The sequence below is a fragment of the Leptonychotes weddellii genome, chromosome 8 (assembly GCF_054177405.1).
Source record: "Leptonychotes weddellii isolate Sample4059 chromosome 8, ASM5417740v2, whole genome shotgun sequence".
Taxonomy (NCBI): Eukaryota; Metazoa; Chordata; class Mammalia; order Carnivora; family Phocidae; genus Leptonychotes; species Leptonychotes weddellii.
In genome coordinates, this window is record NC_138376.1 from 117,094,997 (window position 1) to 117,121,429 (window position 26,433).

At 39.8% G+C, this 26,433-nt stretch overlaps 2 protein-coding genes across 3 annotated transcripts in view; both read left to right on the forward strand.

Moving 5' to 3' along the window:
- The window catches only part of LOC102735769 (monofunctional C1-tetrahydrofolate synthase, mitochondrial), a 560,423-nt gene that overhangs the window by 509,256 nt on the left and 24,734 nt on the right, over positions 1-26,433 (forward strand). The window contains exon 16 of one of the 2 annotated variants that reach the window (XM_081829155.1): positions 15,725-15,785. The exons of the other annotated variant lie outside the window; for it this stretch is intronic. Coding sequence (XP_081685281.1) covers positions 15,725-15,770 — 46 coding nt within the window. The 3' untranslated portion in view covers positions 15,771-15,785. Of the gene's footprint in view, positions 1-15,724; positions 15,786-26,433 lie in introns of those variants that run through there. 2 annotated transcript variants of the gene reach the window in all.
- Positions 15,923-26,433, forward strand: part of CCDC170 (coiled-coil domain containing 170) — a 66,316-nt gene continuing 55,805 nt past the window's right edge. Inside the window, exons 1-3 of the mRNA XM_081829153.1 lie at positions 15,923-16,608; positions 17,944-18,200; positions 22,293-22,437. Of these exons, the coding sequence (XP_081685279.1) occupies positions 16,420-16,608; positions 17,944-18,200; positions 22,293-22,437 (591 nt within the window). The 5' untranslated portion in view covers positions 15,923-16,419. The remainder of the gene's footprint in view (positions 16,609-17,943; positions 18,201-22,292; positions 22,438-26,433) is intronic.

Below are 26,433 nucleotides of genomic sequence, written 5' to 3' on the forward strand. Positions count from 1 at the left end.
ATGGTACTGGCACAAAAACAGACATACAGACCAATGGAACAGAATAGAGAACCCAGATAGGGACCCTCAACTCTATGGTCAAATAATCTTCGACAAAGCAGGAAAAAATATCCAATGGAAAAAAGACAGTCTCTTCAATAAATGGTGCTGGGAAAATTAAAAGCACTTTTATAGCAGAGTCCAAGCAATGGGGTCCAAGTAGACATCTCTCTGAGGTTCTGGCTTTTTAAGGATAATTTTGAAGTTGAGCATAGAATGCATGAATGCACATTCTTCAGCCGATCCTCTGAATACCATTTGACACCATTAATTTGGTTAATATCAGAAACATATTTCTGAACCTCTTGTCTGGGTATGAAGACTGCATTCCTCATCAGCTGGATCCAGCTTCCTGCTGAGACCAGTGAAGTATATCCTGTCACTTGAGGGTAGAGGGCTCATCTATCTAACTCCAACTTAACAAACCTTCAACTGTCATATATTCTAAACTGATGTAATAATTGTAAGGCATTTCAGCATGAGGCTTGAAAATGGCCTTGCCAGAGCTTCATTCAAAAATAAAGGTAGGCTGATTCAGTTGCCTCCTGGCTATTCTCCCTTCCTCCCATTTTTGTACTGATCTAAGCTTTTCAGCACCGCAGAGTAGAAGTGATGACATGCAGACCTAACCAGGTCCCTCCCCTAGCGGACAAAGGCTGTCCTCTGTAGACAGGGTAAGGAGTAGACAGATACCTTAAGTCAGCCGAATCACATTACCCATGTCTAATATCTAGCCACACCTTCAGTCACATGGAAAAATTAGGTTTGTCTAAGCTTGCCATGCATCTTTAAGCATAACTGTTTCTTGCCTGTGGTACCTGCTACCCTTCTTCCCAGGCTCCCTCTCTACTTGACCAGAGTTGGAATTAGCTTTTCTGCAGAGCTTTCATGGGACACCCAGGCAGAAATTTTTATTCCGATTACCACTCCTGTTCTCAATCCTCATCTTGTTTTATCTATTCTGGTTACTATTTCTCTGTGCAACCACGTTATTACCAATCAGAAACGTTACTGATCTATTTTGGTACATTTCTTTATAGAACTGTTCCTGTATGTATATATTGTACAATAGTGCTTTTAAAAAAATTATTATTGAAGCACAGTTGACATACAGTGTTAGAATAGTTTCAGGTGCACAACACAGTTATTTGAGAATTCTGTACATTACTCAATGCTCATCACAGTAAGTATAGTCACAGTAAGTATAGTCTATCACATGCAATGTTATTACAATATTATTGACTCTATTCCCTATGCTATACATTTCATCCCCATGACTTATTTATTTTATAACTGGAAGTTTGTACTTCTTAATCCCCATCACCTATTTCATCCATCCCTCCACCCTCCTCCCCTCTGGCAACCATCAGTTTATTCTCTGTATTTAAGAATCTGTTTGTTTTTTGGTTGTTTGATTGTTTGTTTTGTTTTTCAGATTCCACATATAAGTGAAATCATATGGTATTTGTCTATATCTGTCTGACTTATTTCACTGAGCATTATACCCTTTGGGTCCATCCATGTTGTTGCAAATGACAAGAATCTCATTCCTTTTTATGGCCGAATAATATTCCTTTACACACACACACACACACACACACACACACACACACACACACACACCCCACGTCTTCTTTATCCGTTCATCTGTTGATGGACATTTGGGTTGCTTTCATGTCTTGGCTATTGTAAATAATGCTATAATAAATACAGGGGTGTGTACATCTTTTAAAATTAGTGTTTTCGTTTTCTTTTGAACCACCCTTGCATCCCAGGAATAAATCCCCACTTGATGGTAGTGAATGATTTTTTTTTAATGTATTGTTGGATTTGGTTTGCTAATATTTTGTTGAGGATTTTTGCATTTATGTTCATCAGAGATGTTGGCCTATATTTTATGTTCTCTTTCTCTCTCTCCTTTTAGTGTATTTATCTGGTTTTGGTATCAGGGTAATGCTGGCCTCAGAGAATGAATTTGGAAGTTTTCCTTCCTCTTCTATTTTTTTGGAATAGTTTGAGAAGAACAGATATTAGCTCTTCTTTAAATGTTTGGTAGAATTCACCTGTGAAGCCATCTGGTCCTGGACTTTTGTTTGTTGGGAGGTTTGTTTTTTTTTAATATTATTTATTTATTTATTTGAGAGACAGAGACAGAGATAGCAAGAGAGAGGGCAGGAGCAGGGAGAAGAGGGAGAAGCAGACTTCCCACCCAGCAGGGAGCCCAATGTGGGCCTCGATCCCAGGACCCTGAGATCATGACCTGAGCCAAAGGCAGACACTTAATCGACTGAGCCACCCAGGTGCCCCTGTTGGGAGTTTTTTGATTACTGACTCAATTTCTTTGCTGGTAATTGGTCTGTTCAAATTTCTTATTTCTTCCTGATTCAATTTTGGGAGGTTATATGTTTTTAAGAATTTATCCATTTCCTGTAGATCATCCAATTTATTGGCACATCATTTTTCATAATATTCTCTTATAATCTTTTGTATTTCTGTGGTGTTGGTTATTTCTCCTCTTTCATTTCTGATTTTGTTTATTTGAGTCCTGACTCTCTCTCTCTCTCTTTTTAATGAGTCTGGCTAAAGTTTTATCAATTTAGTTGGTCTTTTCAAAGAACCAGCTCCCAGTTTCATTGATTTGTTCTATTTTTTTTTTTAGTTTCTATTTTGTTTATTTCTGCTCTAATCTTATTATTTCCTTCCTTCTACTGGTTTTGTTTGTTCTTTTTCTAGCTCCTTTAGGTGTAAGGTTACATTGTTCATTTGAGATTGTTTTTTTTTTTGTTTCTTGAGGTAGGCCTGTATTGCTATAAATTTCCCTCCTAGAACAGCTTTTACTGCACCTCAAAGGTTTTGGACTGTTGTATTTTCATTTTCATTTGTCTTGATGTATTCTTTTATTTCCTCTTTGATTTCTTTGTTGACCCATTCATTGTTTAGAAGTATGTTACTTAACCTCCATGTATTTGTGTTCTTTCCAGATTTTTCTTGTGGTTGATTTCTAGTTTCATAGAATTGTGGTCAGAAAAGATGCATGGCATGACTTCAGTCTTTTTGAATTTGTTGAGACTTGTTTTGTGGCCTAATATATGATCTATTCTGGAGAATGTTCCATGTGCACTTGAAAAGTATATGCTGTTTTAGGATGGAATGTTCTGAATATTAGATCCATCTGGTGCAATGTGTCATTCAAAACCCTGTTTCTTTGTTGATTTTCTGTTTGGATGATCTATCCATTGTTGGAAGTGGAGTGTTAAAGTCCTTTACGATTATTGCATTACTATAGATTACTTCCATTATATTTGTTATTAGCTGCTTTATGTATTTGGATGCTCCCATGTTGGATGCATAAATATTTACAATTGATACATCTTTTTGTTGGATTGTTCTCCTTATGATTATATAGTGCCCTTCTTTGTCTCTTGTTACAGTCTTTGTTTTAAAGTCTATTTTGTCCAATGTAATTACTGCTACCCCGGCTTTCTTTTTGCTTCCATTTCATGATAAATGCTTTTCCATCCCTTCACTTTCAATCTGCATGTGTCTTTAGGTCTGAAATGAGTCTCTTGTAGGCAGTATATAGATGGGTCTTGCTTTTTTTTTTTTAAAGATTTTATTTATTCATTTGAGACACAGAGAGAGAGAGAGAGAGCATGAGCAGTGGGAGAGGCAGAGGGAGAGGGAGAAGCAGACTCCCCGCTGAGCCAGGAGCCCGATGTGGGGCTTGATCCCAGGACCCTGGGATCATGACCTGAGCCAAAGGCAGATGCCCAACCATCTGAGCCACCCAGGCGCCCCTGGTCTTGGCTTTTTTAAATCTATTCCATCACCCTATGTCTTTTGATTGGAGTGTTCAGTCCATTTACATTCAAAGTAATTATTGATAAGTATGTACTTATTGTCATTTTGTTACTTGTTTTATGGTCATTTTGTAGTTCTTCTTTGTTCCTTTCTTCTCTTGCTCTCTTCTGTCAAGGTTTGCTGGCTTTCTTTAGTGATATAGTTGGATTCCTTTCTCTTTATTTTTTGCATATCTATTACTGGTCTTTGATTTGTGGTTACCATTAAGTTTATATATGATGTCTTATGCATATACCAGTTAAGTTAATGGTCGCTTAAGTTTGAATCCATTCTTCACTCCTCTTCCCCCACATTTTAGTATAGGATGTCATACTTTACATCTTTTAATTTTGTGAATTCCTTGACTGATTTTTATAGATATACTTATTTTTACTGCTTTTGTGTTTCCTATTTTCTTACTCCTGCTTATGGTCTTTCCTTTCCACTCAAAGAGTCCCCTTTAACATTTCTAGATTATGAACTCCTTTAACTTTTGTTTGTCTGGGAAACTCTTTATCTCTCTTTCTATTCTGAGTGATATCCTTTGTTGGATAGAGTATTCTTGGCTGCAGGTTTTTGTCTTTCAGCACTTTGAATATATCATGTCACTCTCTTCTGGCCTGCAAATTTTCTGCTGAAAAATCACCTAATAGCCTTATGGGGTTTCCTTTGTATGTAATTGGTTTCTTTTCTCTTTCCGCTTTAAAATTCTCTCTTATAACTACACTTTGCCATTTTAATTATTATGTGTCTTTTTTTTTTTTTTTAAAGATTTCATTTATTTATTTGAGAGAGAATGAGAGACAGAGAGCACGAGAGGGAAGAGGGCAGAGGGAGAAGCAGACCCCCCGCCGAGCAGGGAGCCCGATGCGGGACTCGATCCTGGGACTCCAGGATCATGACCTGAGCCGAAGGCAGTCGCCCAACCAACTGAGCCACCCAGGCGCCCAATTATTATGTGTCTTGGTGTGGACCTCTTTTGGTTGATTTTGTTGGGGGTTCTCTGTGCCTCCTAGATCTGTATTTCTGTTTCCTTCCCTAGATTTTGGAAGTTTTCAGCTATTATTTCTTCAAATATTTTTTTTGCCCCCTTTTCTCTCTCTTCTCCTTGTGAAATCCCTGTAATGTGAATGTTATTACACTTGATGGTATCACTGAGTTCCTTAAGTCTCTTTTCATTTATTATTATTATTTTTTCTCTCTCCTGTTCAGCTTGATTTCTTTTCATTACTCTGTCCTCCAGGTCACCAATTCATTCTTTTACTTTCTGTAGTCTACTATTTATTCCATCTAGTGTATTTTTAATTTTAGATATTGAGTTCTTCATCTCTGATTGGTTCTTTTTTATGTTTTTTATCTCTTTGTTAAGGTCTCTCTGAGGTCCTTCACTCTTTTCTCAAGTCCAGTGAATATCTTTATGACCATTACTTTAAATTCTCTATCAGGCATATTACTTACCTCTGTTTTGTTTAGGTCTCTTGCTGTGATTTTTGTCCTAATCTTTCATTTGGGACATATTCCTCTGTCTCCTCATTTTGTCTAACTCTCTGTGTCTGTTTCTCTGTGTTACCAAAATCAGCTGTGTCTTCTGCTAGTGAAAATAATGGCCTTATAAAGATGTCTTGTAGTGCCCTGCACTTCAGTGTCCCCTGTTCACCAATACCTGGCACTTCAGGGGTGTCTCCTGTGTGTGTTGTGTGCACCCTGCTGTTGTGACTGAGGCCCCATTTGCCATTAGTCCCGTCATCTGCAGTGGCTCCCTTTGCCTGTTGTGGGCAGTGTTTGGTTTCTGTGGTGTTAGTGGGCCAGTCTGAGGCCACGTTGGGCTTAAGGTGAGTCAGATCAGGCGTTTACCAGAGATACAGTAGCACTGAACTTCAGGAGAATGTGGAGGGGGGGGTGAGGCGCACAGTGCCAGCAAGGTCTGCACTGGTGGGAGGGGACCTGTAGCTGGGTTGGATCTGCAGAAGAGTGTGGTGGCTGGCTGTGTGGTGTTAGCAAGGTTTACACTGGCCTGGCTCCACAGGAAGACGTGTGGATAGGGCACACTGTTAGCAGGTTAGGTATCGAATGTTGGCTCAGGGCTGATGCCCACAGGTGTTCGTGTGCTTATGGTGAGGAGGAGGGGAGGGAAATGGTGCCACGAGCTCTTGTGTTCTGGAGAAGTTGCCCAATAATCCCTGCCCCACTAACCCATACTCTGAGATTAGTAAACAAATGTCCGTTCCATATACCCCAGGCGTTTTTCAAACTCCTGCTTCCATGCTATATCTCCATGGGGTTATTTGTTGCTCTATCTCTTTAAGTGCAGGGGCTCAGTTTCCTCTTGTGCTCCTGGCTCTCCCGCAAGCCTGCTATTTTTGAAGTTCCAAGTTTTAAACCTCCCTGATTGTAAGAAATCATAGAATTTGGTCCCTCTGGTTTTCAAAGCCAAATATTATGGGGATTCATCTTCCCTGTTCAGGCTCCCTCTTGTGAAAGTCTATTTCTCTTCCCTCTCTGCACCTGTGGTGTTTCCCACCCCCCCCCACCTTCTGGGGACAGTTCTGCAGGTCTATTTCCTCCTGACTTTGTCTCTGCCCTTCCTACCCTCTTCTATGAGGCCACTTCTCTACATTTAACTGTGGAGAATCTGTTTGGCCAGTCTTTGGGTCATTTTCTGGGTTATTTAACTGATGTGGCTGTTACCTAGTTGTATCTATGGATGAGGTGAGTTTAGGGTCCTCCTACGCTTCCATCCTCCTTAGAAGGGTTTTTAAATGAATAACAGTGACATCCAAGAGGCAAGAAATTGGAAAATAATATGAAAATAATAGATCAGCTTTTCCACAAAACTTGATTTTGTGTAGAAATGTCTTCTAAAAATTTTCCCACAACTGCTAAGATTTATTTCCTGGATTCTGCACACATCACACTATGCCCTGCAGACACTAGTGAGCCCCAGAAACCAAATCCACATATACAAAGAAACAAAAGTAAGAGGACCAGAAAAGTCCCTCAAATTAGGGATAAGAACTGATGAGTGGTCCAAAATTGACTAGAGCACTGATTATGTTGGAGAAATACAATTTGCAAGACTTCATTTATGCACTGTAAATTAGGGAAGAAACTTTACTTGGTGAGAAGAAGTTGGAGAGAGGGGAGGGGTCATAGAAGGGATTGCTCACTGGGACAGCACTGGAAGCTTGAAGAAGGGGGAGGGAGAGAGAGAGAGGCTACAAGAAGCACTCCATACTGGGAGAGCCTTGGTCACACACTTGTGTACTGCAGTGTGGAATAATGCTGGAACAAAGAGAAGATTGGTTATAGCATAGGGAAATAGGAGTGGATTAGGAGGTTTTGTGTGTCACAGGCAGACAGTGATCTTCTTCTCATTTTTTTGTCCATGGGATAATAAGACAACTAAATATCATAGTAGCAAGACTGGCCCAAGACATTGTCCCCAGGTCAGGTAATTGGGCACATTGTGTACTAAATTATGAATAAATTTATGTCTCCTCTATGCCATTGAGCTTTGAAACTATCCTTTATTCTGAACATACTATGAGCCACCCTGTGAGTCAATTTCAGTCATTATCATAATACTATCAGTAGCAGAATCAAATAATATGTAGTTGGTTTCTAAAATTAATATGAAATTGCTTTATGGTTTAGCTGAGAGATACCTAATAACTTAGATTATCCTCACATGAGGACAAATGGATGAATTTTTAATCTTGCCATTTTGAATAGGGTAAAATTAGTTTTTTTAGAAGTGAAGATTATTTAATACTTGTAGAAAAAGTTGAAGAATTTTCAAAAAACTTTGCTAACTATACAAAGGCTTAATTAAGAGAGTAACCCGCCTGAAATGTCTGCTGTCATGTGTATTGAGTTCTCTTTGCTGTCTAGAGTTGCTTCTTTGTGCTCGTGTTCCTCATAAAGACACTTCCTCGTAGGGTTTATTGAGTTTCGTCTATCCTTGTCCTTGTTCTTTTTTTCCCCCTGAATTTAAGGGGGAGACATTGATTCTGATTATGAAAGTAATACATGGTCATTGTAAAGGATTTGGAAAATATAGAAATATAGAATAAAGAGGAAAATAAAATCTAGTTCAATAACTAAAAGATAACTACAGTTAACATTTTCTTTCCAATATTTTTCTTTTCTTTAAATTGTATTTAATTATACAAGTAATGCATAAATATATCCTTCTTGAAAAAACTAAACCATTGCCTTCTCCCCACCTGCAGCTCCAATTCTAGTGTCACCCCCCCAGAGGTAAGTACTGTTATTGAGGTGATGTGTGTGCTCTCAGACCTTTTCTTTTTTTTTCTCTCTCTCTATATATTTATAGAAAATAAATAGTATATTAACCCCTTTTTATGTTTTATGACAAAGAGTATCAAACTATGGATCTACACTTTCTTAGTTTTGTTCAGTGATATATCTTGGAGATATCATTATGTTCAAACATACAGATCTAGCTTACACTATGTGTTGCATAGTATTCCATAGTATGGAAGTGCCTTGTTTTAGTAATTGCCCTGTCAGTGGAAATTTATATGGTTTTAGCCCTCCTCCCTTTCCTCTTTTGCTATTACAAATAATGTTATAATGAATATCCTTATACATATTTTTATGCACATGTATGAGTATTTTTCATGGGGAGTTAATTGGAGAGTAGAGCTGCTCAGTTGGATGATATTTACATTTAGTCAATATAATACATAGATTTTATTTTATTTTAAACTCTGTTTCTTCTGTTTGAGAGAGAGAGAACACGCACGTGTGTGCATGAGGGGTGGGAGGGATCGAGGGAGAAAGAGAGAGAGAATCTCAAGAAGGCTCCCCTCTCAGTTTGGAGCCCAACACAGGGCTCAATCCCATGACCCCAAGATCACGATCTGAACTGAAATCAAGAGTCGGACGCTTAACTGACTGAGCCACCCAGATGCCTCAATACATTGATTTTAATATAGTCAAGACAGTAGAGCATTCAAAGGGCTTAACCATTTCATATTCCTGGCAGCTACATATGAAGATAACCCTTTCCTTATACTTTGCTAACACTTGTTATTATCAAACCTTTTATTTTTTCCAAACTGATGTACCAAAAATGGTGTGGCTTTCTTTTAATTCTTATTCACCTGATTATTAGGGTGGTTGGAGGATCTTTTTATGTATTTTTCAGCCATTCGTATTTCTCTTAATGAGAATTCTCTATTTATATGTATGCTCATTTTATTGGGTTGTGATTTTCTTATTAATTTGTAGGTGTTCAAAATATTCTAGGTTTTAGCTCTGTACTCAGTGGGGAGTCTGCTTGAGATTCTCTCTCTCTCTCTCTCTCCCTTTGCCCCTCCTCCCCTCAAATCATAAATAAATAAATCTTGAAAAAATATTCTATGTTTTAATCCTTCATCTGATACATACAAAACAATTTCAGTCTGTCATTTAGTGATCTATATCTATGAATTTTTGTATGTGACTGGGATGAAACTGTATGTGCAATTTTACATTTTGTCTTTTTTCACTAAAATTATATTGCATTTTCCCCTATCATTAAAAATTCTCCAACAATATGATTTTTAATGACTGAATATAATTTTATTGTGTGAATGTAACATTTTGTGTATTTTTCTTTTTTTCTTCAAGCACAATTAGAGCTCAACATGCTTCTCTTGAGCTGTAACTGTGTCTGTAATTTTGCAATTGAATATATTTGGAAAATTTTGCTAATGATTGCCTTCTGAATATCTTTGTATTTAATCTTTGGTGTATTTCCATTTCTTTAGATAAGATTATAAGAAGGAAACTCATTGGGGCAAATAGTATTAATTTAAATTTCATTGATACATACCGTGAAATTTTTTTCTGGAAATTTTGTACCAGCTTATCTTTCTATGAGTAGTATGTCAGCATGTCTTTCTCACAGAACTACCTCTCTTTTTTTTAGAACTGTCTCTTAATTATTAAGTATATTAAGTATATTTAAAATATCAATTTTAAAGATCAGGAATAATACCTCACTGATAGTATAATTTGTATTTAATTGATGACCAGTGAAGAAGGATACTTCTCATTTATTAGCCATTTATAGTTCTTCTGATAATTGTTAGTTCTTTTATGTAATTTTTCTCTAGGGTATTTGTTTTCTTATTGGTTTGAGTAGGTTCTTTGCATATTATGGTTTTGACTATATTACTTTTGCAAATATTTTTACAGTTCTTCACTTTAAATTCTGTTTATATATTTTTAGTGTATAGAAGTTTTAAAATTTTGTTGTCATATGTGAGTTTTGTCTTGATGTTCTTTCATTGCTTCTATGCTTAGAAAATCCTTTTCAAGATAAGATACATATAAATTGATAGTACTTTTTATGATTGCATTTTTAATATTCAGTGCTTTAAGTCTATCTTAAATTTACTTTGGCTTATAATGTGTAATACAGCTCTAAAATTTCGTTTTTTTTCTTTAGTAATTAGCTTCACTATTTATTGACCAATATTTTCTCCCCCACTATTTATAGCATAACCTCTTTCTTCATACACTAAATTCTTCTGAGCACTGGAGACTAAAAACTGTTCCTGGGGTTTCTATTGGTCTTTCTGTTGATTTCCTGCTGAGTATCACATTGTTTTAATTAGATTTTTTTTTTTCAAAATCAAAATTTTTAAAAGGACATTTTTTTTTTTTAATGCCTCAATGCCACCAAAGGGCCATTCAGCTAAAAAAAATCTAACTAGGTACTTCTAGTTTAAAAATGGTGACATACAGATAGCATTTCTCCCTTCTACTCCTGGAAATTAGCCTCAGGCAACAAAGACCATGAGAAACAATTTCCATTGTTGGCCCATCCAGGAGATGGCTGAAATCTTGTAACACAAAGTAGGCGGCAAGCTTTTCCCGAGCAGCAGAGGTTGAGGGGAGGTGCATGCGGGAGGCACCCTGGCTGCAGAGGGTAGGAAGGGCTGGGAAAGCTTATTTTGCAAAGATGAGTGGCCAACTCAGAGGAGTCGAGCCAATATCTCTTGTTGCAAGAGAGGATGGAGGTGTGTGGACTGCCAATGGGAGCTTCTCTGCATCTACCTGACTTCCAAAAAGTAGGAGAGGGAGAGCCAAGTAAAAATCATGCCATGAGCCAGATTTCTAGGAAGCTGTGGAGCAGGGCGCTCGTGGAAAGTCTGCATTGTGATAAACCCTCTCCATGGGCTGGAATGAAAGATAAGTCAAATGAAGTTGTATATAAATCCTGAGTCTTAGGGAAACTCCTGCTTGGCTGGAGCCTGAGTGACTTTACCTTCCCATCCCTGTGTGCACACTGACCTCTTCCACAGCTGGCCCAGCGAGCACTCACCTTCTAATGAGCAATCAAAGAGGAAACAACACAGGAAAACTTGTGACCAAACATTCATCGTGAATAAAACAATTGAATAAAGCCAACATGTGCCTGAAGTGTATTCGGAAAGCAGTGATACAGGACTTCAAGAAAGATACAGCGAGGTGAGGAGAGGAGATGAAATGTGACCTGGCGGGGTTCAGGAGAGAAAAGACAAAAAAAGTGAAGCCATTGCAGAAATAAAGGCAAGACCTAATGGGACACAGAGAGGCAGGCGAGCATAGAGAAGAAATAGGAAGAATAAGAGAGATGGAATGGAAATAAAGAATTAAAAAAGAACAGGGAGGAAGTGAATAAAATGGAATACATAGAGAAGAGATTGAGCACGTGCATTATGAGAATCCCCTGAAGAAAAGACTAGCCAGCTTAAGAGAGGAAGAAGGGAGAGGTAGCATAAGCATTTTGGTTTCTTCCATCTAGTAACTTTGGGGCTACACTGGCAAGTATTTAGAATGAGAATATAAAGATCAAAAATTCGAAGTTGTAGGAGAGGGGACGAGAGGAGGAAGGAAGGGAAGGTAGGCTATTGTAGTGAATTAGTGGATGTTGTCTAAAAAGTATTATTTAAAGTTATGGTTAAGCTTCAGACTAGAACAAAAATACAAACCTTCCCAATGGTCCGACCAAAGAAAGCAAAGCAAACAGATGTGTGGTGAAAGATTTTGGAAGAGCGATCAAAACAAGAAGCATAACATAAAATAATGCAGCAGAGCTAAGACCAAGTTTATCTGTCACGTGAACAGGTGTAAACGTCATGGAGACATCCAGGACAGGAAAAAGAATTTTAAGATTGATCGCAAAGCCAAACACAGCTGTATTACATAGGAGACATCAAAAACAAAGTGATCCAGGAGGGATGAACATAAAAATATGGAACAGAGGTATAGGTAGTCAGATTCAAACAAAGAAAAATCAGGGATCGTGGTCTCAATATGAAAAAAAACTAGATTCAGAGCAGAAAGGAATAAGTGAGCATGTTATGATGCTGCACGGTACAACCCACCACGAAGATAAAGTTCTGAATCTTTACACCAAGTCGAACAGCACCAGCCCTCCCAAAGCAAGAAAACAAGTGGTACCAGGTGATAGAGATTTACAGTAGTGATGGGAGGTTAAACTCACCTCTCAGCTCATGACAGAGTAAAGGACAGAAATGAGGCTGGGCTAGAAGTGCCCAGTTAAAATAATGAGTAAGGTACATCTAAGATAGATGTTGGACTCCAAGCCCTGAAGACAGAGAATACACCTTCTTTTCAGGTGCCCGAAAGACCTTCATGAAACTGAGCATTCACAAAAACCTCAATAAATTCCCTGAAGTAGAAATAACATAGACAAGGATGATGGGGGAAAATAGGTAATGGCTGGTAGAGCAAAGGGACCGCCCCGCCTGAATAGATCCAATTCTGAGTGGAAACTGGTCCACCACACTGCAGTACACCCATGAGCGTCAGCCCTGAATGCAGACAGTGTGCTCTGAGCACGGAGTAATGAAGTAGAAATCCATGACAAACCCAGAAAATAAAGAGCCGTAACAACAACACAGCTCTTAATTCAGGTGAAAGAAGAATTCCAAACCAAACTGGAGATATCTAGGAGATGGTACAAACACTTCATAAGGATCTGTCAGGTGATTGAAGGGCTGAGATGGAAGAGCTTAGTCATAAAGAAATACATTCATGTATTCTTCTTTCAGCTTTTGGATTGTCTTTCCTTGTCCCTGTAACCCTCTCCTGCTACTGCCATTCATTTCTTCTCAGTTAGGCGACCTCCGAATGTCTTGAAGGAATGGATTTCTGTGGCACATTCCAGAGCCATCTCAGCACAGAAGTGTCTCTAGTGCTCAGTCAGGGTTCTCGCCATATAATTTTTTTCTCTTACTATATTGTCTTTAGAAAGAGATTTATGATAAGGAATTGGTTTGTGCATAATGGAGGCTGAAAATCCCAAGATCTGTAACCAGCAAGCTGGGCACCCAGGAGAGCTGATGGAGTAAGTTCCAGTCTGAGTCTGAGTCCAAAGGCAGAGGAAGACCGACGTCCCAGCTTGAAGACAGTCTGAGAGCAAATTCTTCCTTATTCAGCCTTTTTGTTCTATTCAGACCTTCAGTGGATTGGATGAGACCCACCCACAGTGGGGAGGGCAATCTGCTTTACTCAGTCTACCAGCTCAAATACTAAACTCACCAGGAACGGTTTCACAAACACAACCAGAATAGTGTTCAACCAAATATTTAGACACCCTGTGACCCAGTCAAGTTGACACATAAAATTAATCATCACAGCTACTAAGAGACATAGAAGAATTCCTGGACAAATGGAAAAAAAAAAGTGATTTTCATTGGAAGCTTCGGTATTTAAAAGATGTCAGTTCTCCTTAAGTTTATTTATAAAATTAACACGATCCCAATGAAAATACAAACAGGATTTTTGGGAATTTGATAAGCGGATTCTAAATTTCATATGGCAGAATGCACAAGTTAGAATAGCCCTACCTGGCACTACCATATGTGAATGAGCTCAGAGCTGCCTTTTATTTTTTTTAAAGATTTTATTTATTTATTTGACAGAGAGAGCGAGAGAGCACAAGCAGGGGGAGCAGTAGAAGGAGAGGGAGAAGCAGGCTTCCCGCTGATCAAGAAGCCCGATGTGGGACTCGATCCCAGGACCCTGGGATCATGCACTGAGCCGAAGGCAGACGCTTAACCATCTGAGCCACCCAGGCGCCCCTCAGAGCTGCCTTTTAAGCCACTGTTCTTAAGTTGTTCTTGTCCCTCAGCCTCCCTGCCTTTGCTCAGATCTTTGACCGCACAGTGTGTTCCTGCCACAGGACCCTTGCTCAGACTTTTGGCTATTTGAATGATGTGTGTTGCCCCTGCTTCATTACCTCTTGCCTATTTAATACCTACTCAGTCATCACTTCTTTAGGGAAATCTTTCCTTCTCATGTCTCTGATGGTAAGTCACTTTCCTTTGTTTTCTCTCTTTTTTTTCTTTCTTGTATGCATTTCAGTTTGTAATTATGTAATCATTAGTGTGGTTGTCTGATAAATGTTCTTTTTCTTAGTAGGGTGTAACCTCAGTGCCTGACCTTGAGTAAGTTTTCAGTAAATATTTGTTGATGAATAATCTCCAGGCTGCTGGACTTTGAAGGGTGATTTAGACTCAGCAACTGTCTTCTAAACTCAGTAATCAGGAGTCTGCCTAATGTGGGCCCTGTCCTAGTATGCATTGTGATGAGATCTTAACGTGTCGTTTCTTTCACCCATGCACATCTGAAGATGTAAATGATTTTTGGTATTGTTCTGCTTTAGATTGTAATCTCCTAAAATGAAGGGCCATATCTGAACTGTCTCGTGTGGCTTTTAATATTATGTCCAGTGGACACTGCTTTTTCATAAGAAGGAGATACAACATTATGGAATGATTACATCATTTCCTGAAAAAGGATGCTAGTCATTGAAAGAAATAATCATAGCTATTGAAGAACTTATTTTCCTAATGAATTTTATAAAATGATGTGCCATACAGGAGTGCCTGGGAGGCTCAGTGTGTTAAGGTTCTGACTCTTGATTGCAGCTGAAGTCATGATCTCAAGGTCGTGAGATTGAGCCTTGAGTTGGGCTCTTTGCTCAGTGTGGAGTCTACTTGAGGTTCTCTCCCTCTCCCTCTGTCCCTCCCCCCGCTTGCGCTCTCTCTCTCTCTTAAATAAATAAATACACAAAATAAATAAAATGATGTGCCATACACACTCTACTTCATACCTCTCATAAGTGACCAAAGTCCTTATGTGGCCTGTTTTAGGAAATCTTGCTGTGGTGGTTAGGGTGGGGAAGTCACTTCTGAATATAAAGTGAGGCTGAACAGGATGTGGTTCTCTTATTAGATGTAGCTAAACGTTTTATGCTTTCTCCCCAGGAGTACATACCTACCATCTTCTTGGATATGTTGTGATTGGCAAACATGGGCTGTTGCTAGGTGCAGTGAAGGTTTTGCTTGGCATTTTGTGCATCAAAACGCACTAGTCATGACAACGCTTGTTATAAAGTTAAGGGCTTTGAGATGACTTTTGCATTCATGAGCATTTTCCAAACAGTAGTCTTTGGCAGTTCAGTAGCTGGGCAGCCATAAACCAGTTTTACTAGTATGTCCCCTGAGGCCTCGTAGATAATTCCAGGAAACCTTCCTTTATGTGACCTCTTCCATATTCCTTCAAAAATGAATGGCTTTCCTGTGTGTCTTTCACAAAGAGCACAAGCCTTGGAGACTTCACAGATCCCTACCTCTGTGAAGTAGGTATCTGTCCAAGCTCAGGAATAATTCTTGAAAGAAGCTGGTCTCATGGCGTAAGTAACAGAACCAGAGGTTACAGACTATGACCCACAGGCCAAACCCATCAAATCTGCTCTGCAGATGTGTTTATTTGGATCATAGTGTTTCTTTTTTTAAACATTGAAATTAGTTGCCAAGCTGAAAAAACTGGGAATTTTTACTTCAGAAAGTCTGGATATATGACTTGTCTTGAAAAATAGGAAAAACTTGGCCACGCGGAGATCCACAGTTCTGCACTGGCTGCCATCCGTGGAACTGAGAGCTGTTGCCTGGCAGATGGGGGGAAGACTCCTCGGGTACCACCCCACTATCGTGGTCTCCCGTATTCATCTGAGTCACCTTCATGAGTCATGACCCCAAGATAGGCTATGAGATTGAGAATAAATGGTATAGTGAATAATTAGGAAGGAGGCAGCCTTTTGCCTTCAACTCACACAATCTCTTTGGTAAACAAATGATGCCCTTTATTCAAAATATGAGGTGGGTTGATCATTTTTGTAGTCTGGAAACAGAAGGACAATGAAAACTGCCTCTTTGCTGTGGACCTTGTCACATTGCGTCTCTTCTGACAGTTTTGTGGGGACTCTTATCATCGGTTCTGGTCAGAGGTCAAGTAGCATTTGAGTTGGGTGGAAGGAAGTTCTCTAAAGTGGCAAAGGCCAGTCCTTAAATGCCATCTTGGGAGAGCACATCATTTGTTCCTGGGCTGCCTCCCGCCTCCCTCAGAATTTTGAGAGTGAGATGATCTGGACAAGACACTGCCTGGGCAGCATTTTCGAGACATTTGGACTACAAAGAATGCTCTGTGTTTAATCTTGCTCTGCACAGCTGCATGGAAAAAGATTGTTTAAAACTCTTCTTTATATTTTGTCGTTTGGGGGAACCCTGTCAGGAAATTCATGGCCGTCCCTTGGAAGTCCCGGTCACCCGGGAACAACTAAACCACTATCGGAATGTGGCCGAAAACGCTCGAAGTGAACTGGCGGCAACTTTGGTCAAATTTGAATGTGCTCAGTCTGAGGTAAGACTCTGCATCTTCATGACTTCAAAATGGGCCATTTTAGCTTCTTCTAGAGTGAAGCAGAGCGTAGAGGTGATTAGAAATAGGACGGGAGGGCACAGCTTTACACCTTTTGGCAAAGGTGATACGCCTCTGGTTCATCTACTCCCCTTGTTGTAGAGAATTCTTGAAAGGTTGTGCATTTGCCGTGGTTCAAAGCAAGGTGATGTTGGCTGGTTCCCAGATGTCCGAGGAGCTTCACAGCCTTGACAGACCTGGAGGCACCTGATGACTTTGGTTGAAGCTGCCTTGGTGTTGGAGCATTTTTAGCATCTCCCTGAATATGTACCTTTAACGTGGTTTGCTTGCAATCTGGAGGTCTTAGAATGGAATGCTGGATCCCTTCCTACTGCTAGTTCTGATTGGCTGGGGGAAATTCTAGGACGATGATTAGGATCCATCTTCCCTCTGGGCTGGATCAGGTCTATTGTAGAGTTTCTGAGAGAGTCTCTCTAGAACCATTCTGCTCATAGCCTGGTGGCCCTGAGGGATCCTGGGCTTGCTTATGAGGTAACTAGCTCTTTCATTGGGCTACCAGGAGTCCACTGAGAGATGATTTGATACCTTCTGTGTGTGTGTGTGTGTGTGTGTGAAAAATTGTATGCATGTATACTCATAGTTCCAAAGAAGTACACGCATTCATAAAGTTTTCTTATAGGGTGGCCCTGACATCTTAATAGGGCATATACGTTGTTCAATATTTTGATGCCACAGAATTCATGAAAGTTAAAATGTTTCTTTTGTATAAAACCTATAAGGATTTTCCTTTTCTTCCATATTTTCCCCAGAAATCGGAATGTTATTTTTTTATCATTAATATTTTTTTATTGCCCACAATAAGGATCCTGAAGGCAAGTGGGAGAAATACAGTGACATATCAAATAGTCTGTATCTACTTAGGAACCAGTTGTGGCCATGAAATTACAAATATCTTAGCTTGTAGGTTTCTTGTTTCATTGTCAGCAGCAATAACAGCAATGCAGATTTAGAAAATGAGTTACCATTGAAAAATATCACTTTTTGCAAAATACACCACAAATGTCTCTTGAGTGACACTAAATCACCCCGAGACATTGCTCAATTGGTTTCAAAAGAGACAGAATATGAGGTCCATTGTTTAGGCATATGTTCCCATCTGGTGATATAGACACAAATATGAAAAAAAGAAAATAAAGTTGGATTAAGTCATGAGCAAAAGAGTGAGATTTGAAATTATGGTTTTGGGTTTCTTAAAAGTACTTCACACTTAACGCCACTGAAATCCTTTTCCTCCTTTTTATGGCTTTTCCATGTTAGCTTCGAGACCTCCGATCCAAGATGCTTTCGAAAGAAGCCTCCTGTCAAGAGTTGAAAGCTGAAATGGAGAATTACAAAGAAAATAATGCTAGAAAATCATCTCTCCTCACCTCCCTGAGAGACAGAGTTCAGGAGCTGGAAGAAGAATCAGCAGCACTTACCACTTCTAAAATTAGAACCGAAATCACAGCTCACACTGCAATCAAGGAGAACCAGGAGTTAAAGAAGAAAGTTGCAGAACTAGATGAGAACTTACAGTAAGGGTATTTCAATGCATTTTGTAGTTGTTAGCATTAAAATACTAGCTCCTGATAGCAGGATATGCCCTTGAAGGTACTGGCATGTTGCTGCCTTATTTGGCCCTGAAACTCAATTTGAAAAAAAAAAAATCTTGAAGCTCAAATATCTCTGGAGTCTTGAAAATTTTTCTCAAGCTCATTTCCAAATGTTACCAGGAATCTTAACAAACAAGGCATTGTCCTAAGCCTGTTTCTGTCCGATTGATTAGGGTTGCAAATGCTCATATACAGAATGTGGAAGATTTTCTGTAAGTAGAGGTTTAACCAGAGGCAGTGAAGTGGCACACAGAGGGAGGTGTTTATTCAAAAGCTAGCTATAAAACTACCCGGGAAGCCCAGACCACTCCAGACCACCCTGAACACTCCTCATTAGCTTTTATTGCCCATTTATGCAGAAAACTCACGAAACCTTAGTTTTCCACACTTAGTTCTGGCAAAAGGTAATTATTGAGACAAAACTGGGAACTGGTTGTTCCAAAAATATACTTTTGAAATTCTAAGCGTAATAAATAACTTTAATAATAAGATACTTGATACTTATTTTACTTAATTCCATCTTAAAAAAGCAAAAAAACCCAACACCGCCACTCTTGTCCTCTTTTTCTCCCCCCATTTACAGCAAAACTCCTTAAAGTGTTTGTATAGACTCATCGTCTCCAGTTCTTCTTCTCTCTTCTCTCTTGGGTCTCCTCCACTGAAACCACTCACTAAGGTGACCCATGACCACACATTGTGGATTAAATGGTCAGTCTTTGTCTCACTTGACTTACCAGTATGTCAGGCACAGTTGGTCTCTCTCCTTGAACCACCTGCTTCTTCTGGCTGCTAGGACACTCCCCATGCTGACTTTGTATCTTTCCTTCCTAGCTGCCCTGCCATAGTCTCTTTTGTTTTCCCCGTCTCATCTTGTTGACTTCCAAAGACTGGAGTGCCTGGGCACTCAGTCCTTGAATCTCTTCTGGTTTCTATCTAAATTCATTCTCTCGGTGATCTCGTGACTTTATGTATGATCTAAATGCTAGTGATGCCCACATTTCTATGTCTAGCCTGGATCTCTTCTCAGACCTCAAGGAAGACCCACATATTTTTACTACCTACCGGGCCTTGGCATGTGGATGTCCAATGGGCATCTCACACTTAACATGGCCAAAACGGAGCTCCTACTGTTCCCACAGAACCCTCTTGCTCCTTTCCTCATCTCTAGTGATAATTCCATTCCTCTAGTCCATCAGGTCAACAACCTTAGTCATCATCCTTGGTCCTCTTGCTCTTTCACACTCTGTGTCTGATCCTTCAACAAGTCCCCTCATCTCTACCTGCAGAATAAATCTACATTTTGACTACTTCCCATTGTTGCTCTCATTGCCATTAACCTGATTCCAGGGACTACCATCTCTCTCTGGGATGTTTGCAGTAGCCTCCGAAGTGATTTTCCTGCTGCTGCCTGTGCCCCTCGCAGCCAGATTGATCCTGTAAAAACACAATAGATCTCTTCGGTCCTCTGCTCAGAGGCCTGCAGGACTTCTCTTCTCTCTCAGGGTAAAGACAAAGGATATTCTATGACCTAGAAGGCTCATCCTGACCTGGTTTTGCTTCCATTCTCTCTTTCCATTCTTTCCATTTCAGCTCACTGGCTTCTTTGCTGTCCTTCGAATGTAACAGGTGTGTTCCTACCTCAGGACTTTTGCACTTGCCAATCCCTTGGCCTGGAAAGCTCTTCCCCCAGATATGGCATGGCTGCCCCTCTTCTCCCTTTAGGTCTTCACTCAGAAGTCGCTTCCTCCGGTCTTCCACGAGTGACTACATCTAAAATTTTACTCTGCTCCCCTGCCAAATATTTCTTCCTCCCTTTCCTGCTTGATTTTTTCTCTCTGGCTTTTTTTGTTTTTTTATAACAGTATACATTTCACATACATTGATTTTGATTACTGTCCATCTTCCTGACTAGAATGTAAGCTCCGTGAGGGCAAGGATGTTCATCTGTTTTGTTCACCACTGTATCTTTAGTACCTTTAATTGGGCTTGGTGCATAGTGAGTATCCAGTAGATACTTACTAAATAAATGAATAATACAAGTGATCTATACTAATTGTAAAAAAATTTTTTTTAAGATATAGAAAATTGCCAAAAATATTAAAATTATTCAAGACCTTATAATTCCTGAAAAGCTATACTTCAAATTTTGGTGAACAGGTTTTCAGGTAGTTGACATCATATAATGTACTATGTTTTTTACTGAATAATATGTTGTAGACATATATTTCTTAAGATTTTATTGATTGACTGATCTGGAGCAGGGGGAAGGGCAGAGGGAGAGAGAGAGAGAATCTCAAGCAGACTCTGTGCTGAGCGTGGAGCCCAACGTGGGGCTCAATTCCACAACCCTGAGATCATGACCTGAGCCAAAATCAAGAGTCGGGCAATTAACCAACGAGCCACCCAGGCGCCCCTATGTTGTACATATTTTAAAAAGTCACTCATTGTATCATCTTTAATAGCCCATGGTACCCATTGCCTGATATATCATAATTTACTTACCAGTTCTTTTTGTTATTTCTTGCAGACACTCAGGTTAGTTTCACTCAAAGAATTATTATAAACCAAGTGTATTCGTATTTTCACATTTATGTGATTATGTCTGTAGGGTAGATTCCTAGGACTTTATTGGGTCCAAGTGAAATGCAAATACAAGTGGGAACAGTTCAGCCACACTTGGGATGGAGAAGCAAGATTGAAGCCTTGGACTGAATGGGTGGATTCATACATGTAAATCAATCCATCCGCATCATAGCATTAACTGTGCTTTTCATGAGCCAGAGAGACTGAATCAATTTTACCTTTTATACGCTGAAAATAAGAACTTAGAGATATATTGATGTTGGTCTTTTATTGTTATACATTTTTCTAAATAGAAATATGATATGCTTTTGAGTGTATGCAATTACATGCTTTGTTAATCTTTGAATAGAGTGAAAGAATTTGCAGTAAACACTCAACATGGTAAAAAGGGAAAGCAATAATCATGTTTATTATCTAGGGTACTGAAAAAATAATACCAAATTACTGAAATGATTCTAATTTGCCTTTAAAGTATGTGTGTTTTTTGATGATCTCTTAGTCTCTTGACATTTAAAGCATTAGAAATAGACCGTGCTATTTCAGCAAAACTACCTCAGATTTGAAATGAAATATTCATAGCAGAGCATAATCAACTGATTTTCCTTGACTGGCCCATCTCAATACTCTTTAAACACTCTGGATGTATGAAAACTAATAATGGTCTTTGCTGGTGATTGAACATCTCTCTCTTCTAGAGGGGGAACATCCACTGCTCCTGATGTATTTTTTTTTTTTTTTAAGATTTTGTTTATTTATTTGACAGAGAGAGAGAGACACACAGCGAGAGAGGGAACACAAGCAGGGGGAGTGGGAGAGGGAGAAGCAGGCTTCCCACTGAGCGGGAAGCCCGACGCGGGGCCCGATCCCAGCACCCTCGGATCATGACCTGAGCTGAAGGCAGACGCTTAACGACTGAGCCACCCAGGCGCCCATGATGTATTTTTTTATTATAGTTATGCTTGGCCATGACCCAGGGTATGCCCTAAGTAACCCTTATAGATCACTGCATAGCGTCTGAAAATAAAGCAAAAGATGATACACTAAAAGAAATACAGCAGTACTGTCCTTCTTCCTCATGAGGACCCAACACAGACCCATGACTGTATACATCCATTGTGATCTAGAGATTTCCTGCCACTTCTGCAGATCCTAAATGGTCAAGGACAAGAGGCAGAGAGTCTGTCTCCTTTGCTGTTACTAGATCTAAGATGCCATGAAGATTTTTGTACATTTCTGCTAAGTGTAGGTGCCTGGCTTTGACTTTTCTCCTTCCTGTACAGGGCTCGCATGACAATGATGTGCTCTGTGTCCAGGAAACTGTGTTGTGATGAAAGTGATGATTGGATCAGAGAGCTTAAGTTCTGAACTTTGTTTGATGAATGATCTCTTCTGTAGTGTTACAACTTGACGTATGTGTTATTTACCCTATAGAAAGTGTTTAAAGGAAAATGAGGAGAATAAGAATCAAGTCTCGAAGAATTGCAGGAAACATGAGGAATTTCTAGCTCAACTTGGTGACTGCTTAGATCCAGAGAAGAAGAATGAAAAGGCATCAGATGAAGATTTAATCCTAAAGGTGTATGCACATGAAAAAGACGATAAATGTAGCGGTCATTCTGACATATGCCGTGAACGGAAGTGCTGTGTTTGAGTCTGGGGGTGGCAGGAGAATGGGACAGTAGCCCAAGTATAGCATTAATTGACCATGTGATCTGGGACAAACATTTTCACCTCTCTGATCTCTATTCCAGAATCCTTTCCAACATTATTTGGGATTAATTACTCTCCAGAAAAGATTAATTGTTTTGTCTAAAATATATTTAGGTTGCCAAATACAATTAATTATTCATCTTAACAATGTGTTTTAGGGAGTTTTTTTGTTTTAGTTACAGACAGAAGCATACACACCTGCAACCCAAACCAAAACCAGCTTTGTCATTTTTGGGATACTTACTGAGTATAAGGTTAAGATTAGTTCTAAAGTACTTTTTAATTTTCCATTGAAATCAAATAATAAAAAGGTTGCCAGTAAGGTGGAAATTAGTTATGTCAATGAATAATTCACTTGGCACATAGTGATTCATTAGGGCACCTGACAATGTTGGAGATCCCACCCTGTCTTTGCTTATTTCACACCTTTTGTATCCTTGCTTCCTGACAGATCTCCTTGCAGCCAATCTTATTTATTAAAATTGAGGCATAATTGACATGCAACATTATATTAGTTTCAGGGGTACAGCATAATGATTCAACACTTGTATACACTGTGAAATGATCACCATATAAGTCTGGTCACCATCTGTCACCATGAAAGGTTACAAAAAATTTATTTATTTATTTTCTTGGGAGGGGAGCTTTCAAGATGTACTTTCCTGGCAACTTTCAAATGTGTACTAGGATACTGTTGACCGTAGTCACCATGCTGCACACTGCATCTCCATCACCTATTCATTTCACAGCTGGAAGTCTGTGCCCCCCCAACCCCCTTCCCACTGGCAACAACCACTCTGTTATTCTTATTCATGAGCTTTTGTTTTGTTTTGTTTGCTCATTTGTTTTTTAGATTCCACATATAAGTGAAAGCATAGAGTATTTGTCTTTCTCTTGACTTATTTCACGTAGCATAATACTCTCAAAGTCCATCCATGTTGTCACAAATGGCAAAGTTTCATTCTCTCTTTTTTTTTAAGAGAGAGAGAGTGCAAGTGGTGGGGGAGGGGCAGAGAGAGAGGGAGAGAGAGAGAGAATTTTAAGCACGTTCCACACCCAGCACGGAGGCCAACGTGGGGCTCTATCTCACGGTCCAAACAGAGATCATGACCTGAGCCAAAATCAAGAGCTGGACCCTTAATGGACTGAGTCACCCAGGCGCCCGCATGTATCTTTCCTAAATAGTGTTTTTATTTTCTTGGGGTAAATACTCAGAAGTGGAATTGCTGGATCATATGACAATTCTATTTTTAATTTTTTGAGGAGCCTCCATACTGTTTTCCACAGTGGCTGTAGCAGTTTACATTTCCACCCACAGTACACAAGGGTTCCTCTTTCTCCACATCCTCTCCAATAGTTACTTTTTATCTTTTTGGTATTAACCATTCTGATGGATGTAAACTGAAACCTCATGTGGTTTTGATTTGTATTTCCTGGATGATGAATGATGTTGAACATCTTTTCATGTGTCTGCCATCTGTATGTCATCTTTGGAAAAATGGCTATTCAGGTCCTCTGCCCATTTTTTTTTTTTTTTAAGATTTTATTTATTTGAGAGAGAGAAAGAGCGAGCGTGCGCACACACATGAGCAGCGAGGAGAGGCAGATGGAGAGGGAGAGGCAGACTCCACTGAGCAGGGAGCTGGACGTGGGGCTCAATCCTGGGACCCTGAGATCATGACCCAAGCCGAAGGCAAACGCTTAACTGACTGAGTCACCCAGGCATCCCTGCCCATTTTTTTAAATTGGATTTTTTTCCTATATGCGTTCACTATATATTTTGGATATTAACCTCTTGTCAGGTATATGATTTGCAAATATTTTCTTCCCATTCAGTAGGTTGCCTTTTCATCTTGTTGATGGTTTTCTTGGCCATGCAGAAGCTTTTCAGTGTGGTATAGTCTCACTTGTTTATTTTTGTTTTGTTGCCTTTGCTTTTGGAGTCAGATCAAAAAAAAAAAAATTGCCAAGACTGATGTCAGTGAGTTCACTGCCTCTGTTTTTTCCCAGGAATTTTATGGTTTCAGCTCTTATAGTCAACTCTTTAATCCATTTTGAGTTCATTTTTGTGTGTGCTATAAGACAGTAGTCTAGTTTTATTCTTTTGCATGTGGCTGTCCAGTTTTCTCAACATCACCTATTAAAGAGACTGTCCTTTCCATATTGTATATTTGTGCCTCCTTCGTTGTACATTAATTGACCACATGTGTGTGGGTTTATTTCTGGTCTCTCTATTCCATTCTGTTGATCTGTGTGTCTGCTTTTATGTTGTTACCATACTGTTTTGATGATGATAGCTCTGTAATATCGTTTGCAATCAGGGAACAGGATGCCTCCAGTTTTGTTCTTCTTTCTCAAGATTGTTATGTCTGTTGAGGCTCTTTTGTGGTTCCATACGGACATTATCACTGTTCTATGTCTCTGCAAGATGCCATTGGGATTTTGATAGGATTGCGTTGAATCTATAGATTGCTTTGAGCAATACAGACTTTCTAACAATATCAACTCTTCCAGTCCATGAGCACAGAGTATCTTTACATTTATTTGTGTCTCCTTCAATTTCTTTCATTAATCCATGCAGCCAGTCTTAAAAGCCCCATCTCGGAGTTTTATTAGTAAGCTTCCCAACTGTACTTCCGGAAAACTGCAAAATCATTTCCGTTAACTTGAGGATGTGTTGTCCTCGGCTGACGGGTTTTGATAGCTCAGGCCTGATAGCCTCGAGGGTGCTGGATGCATCTCCTCTTCCCTGTTGCGCACCTGTGACCAGGAGCCTGGCTGTGAAAGTCCACAGTGCAGTGCAGTTTGGGAGACTGTTTTTAAAGCCACGTGATGGGGAGAAGAAAAGAGAACGAAGAACCTTCTTCTTTCATGACACCCTTTCCCCCTGTCAGAGACTAGCTCCAGGTGCTAATCTGGGAGTTGATACTGTATTAATTATGCCTTATTGTCTTCTGTATTTCCAATGCTTTGACATCTGGGGCCTTGCTGACCCAGGAGAGACTGACTCAGAGGGTTAGCCAGTTCCTCCTCAATGACCCTCCTGGGAACCCGGCTTTCATATGCAAACCAGCCGCCCCCACATCCCCAGCCAGTTTCTACATCAGGTTCTGGGCCGGTTTCTGTATCAGGCTCTGGGCTGCTGTCCGCCTTCCGCCTTCCCTGATCACCACAGGGCTAGGTACCCGACACCTAGAGACAGCCCTTAAACTCCTTAGAGTACTAACTAGCCAGTCCTGAACCTGCTTACCTCGCCTTGCTCACTCCCTCCTGTGGAAACCACAATAAAGACTCTTGCCTCTGTTTTCCTTTGCTGTCCTGTCTCCTGACTGACCCGTGTTTCCCTGCGTGGCCTTGTATGGCAGGGCGTGCCCCCCCCCCTCCCCGCTTCTGGAAAACTGAGTTAACTGTTTTTCAAGGGCAGCTCTCTCCAGATCTGTTCACTGCACCATACCTGAATAACAAAAGAAACTATATTTTAAAACAGATACTGGGATTCTAGGGCTTTAGCATCTCAAAAAAAAAAAAAAAATCTCTGGCCAAGAGTGGAAAGGTTGCTATCTTATCAACACTCACCAGGTGTTCCCTTGGGGATTGGAACAAAACCACTCCTTCAATTTCAAAACCATTTCCTCCCTTTTACAACTCTCCCAACCACATGTGCACCCCCCCCCCAAGAAACCAAAGAGGCGTTCCTAAGGACTTAGTTGACATCCATTTCACAGATATTTAGTGAGTGACTACTATATGCTAGACACGATTCTGGGTGCTGGTGGTGCCGCAGTGAATGAGATAAGCCTAAATCTGTGCTCTCCTAGAAGTTTCGTTATTGTGAGATAAAGATAATGAGGAAAAAACAAAT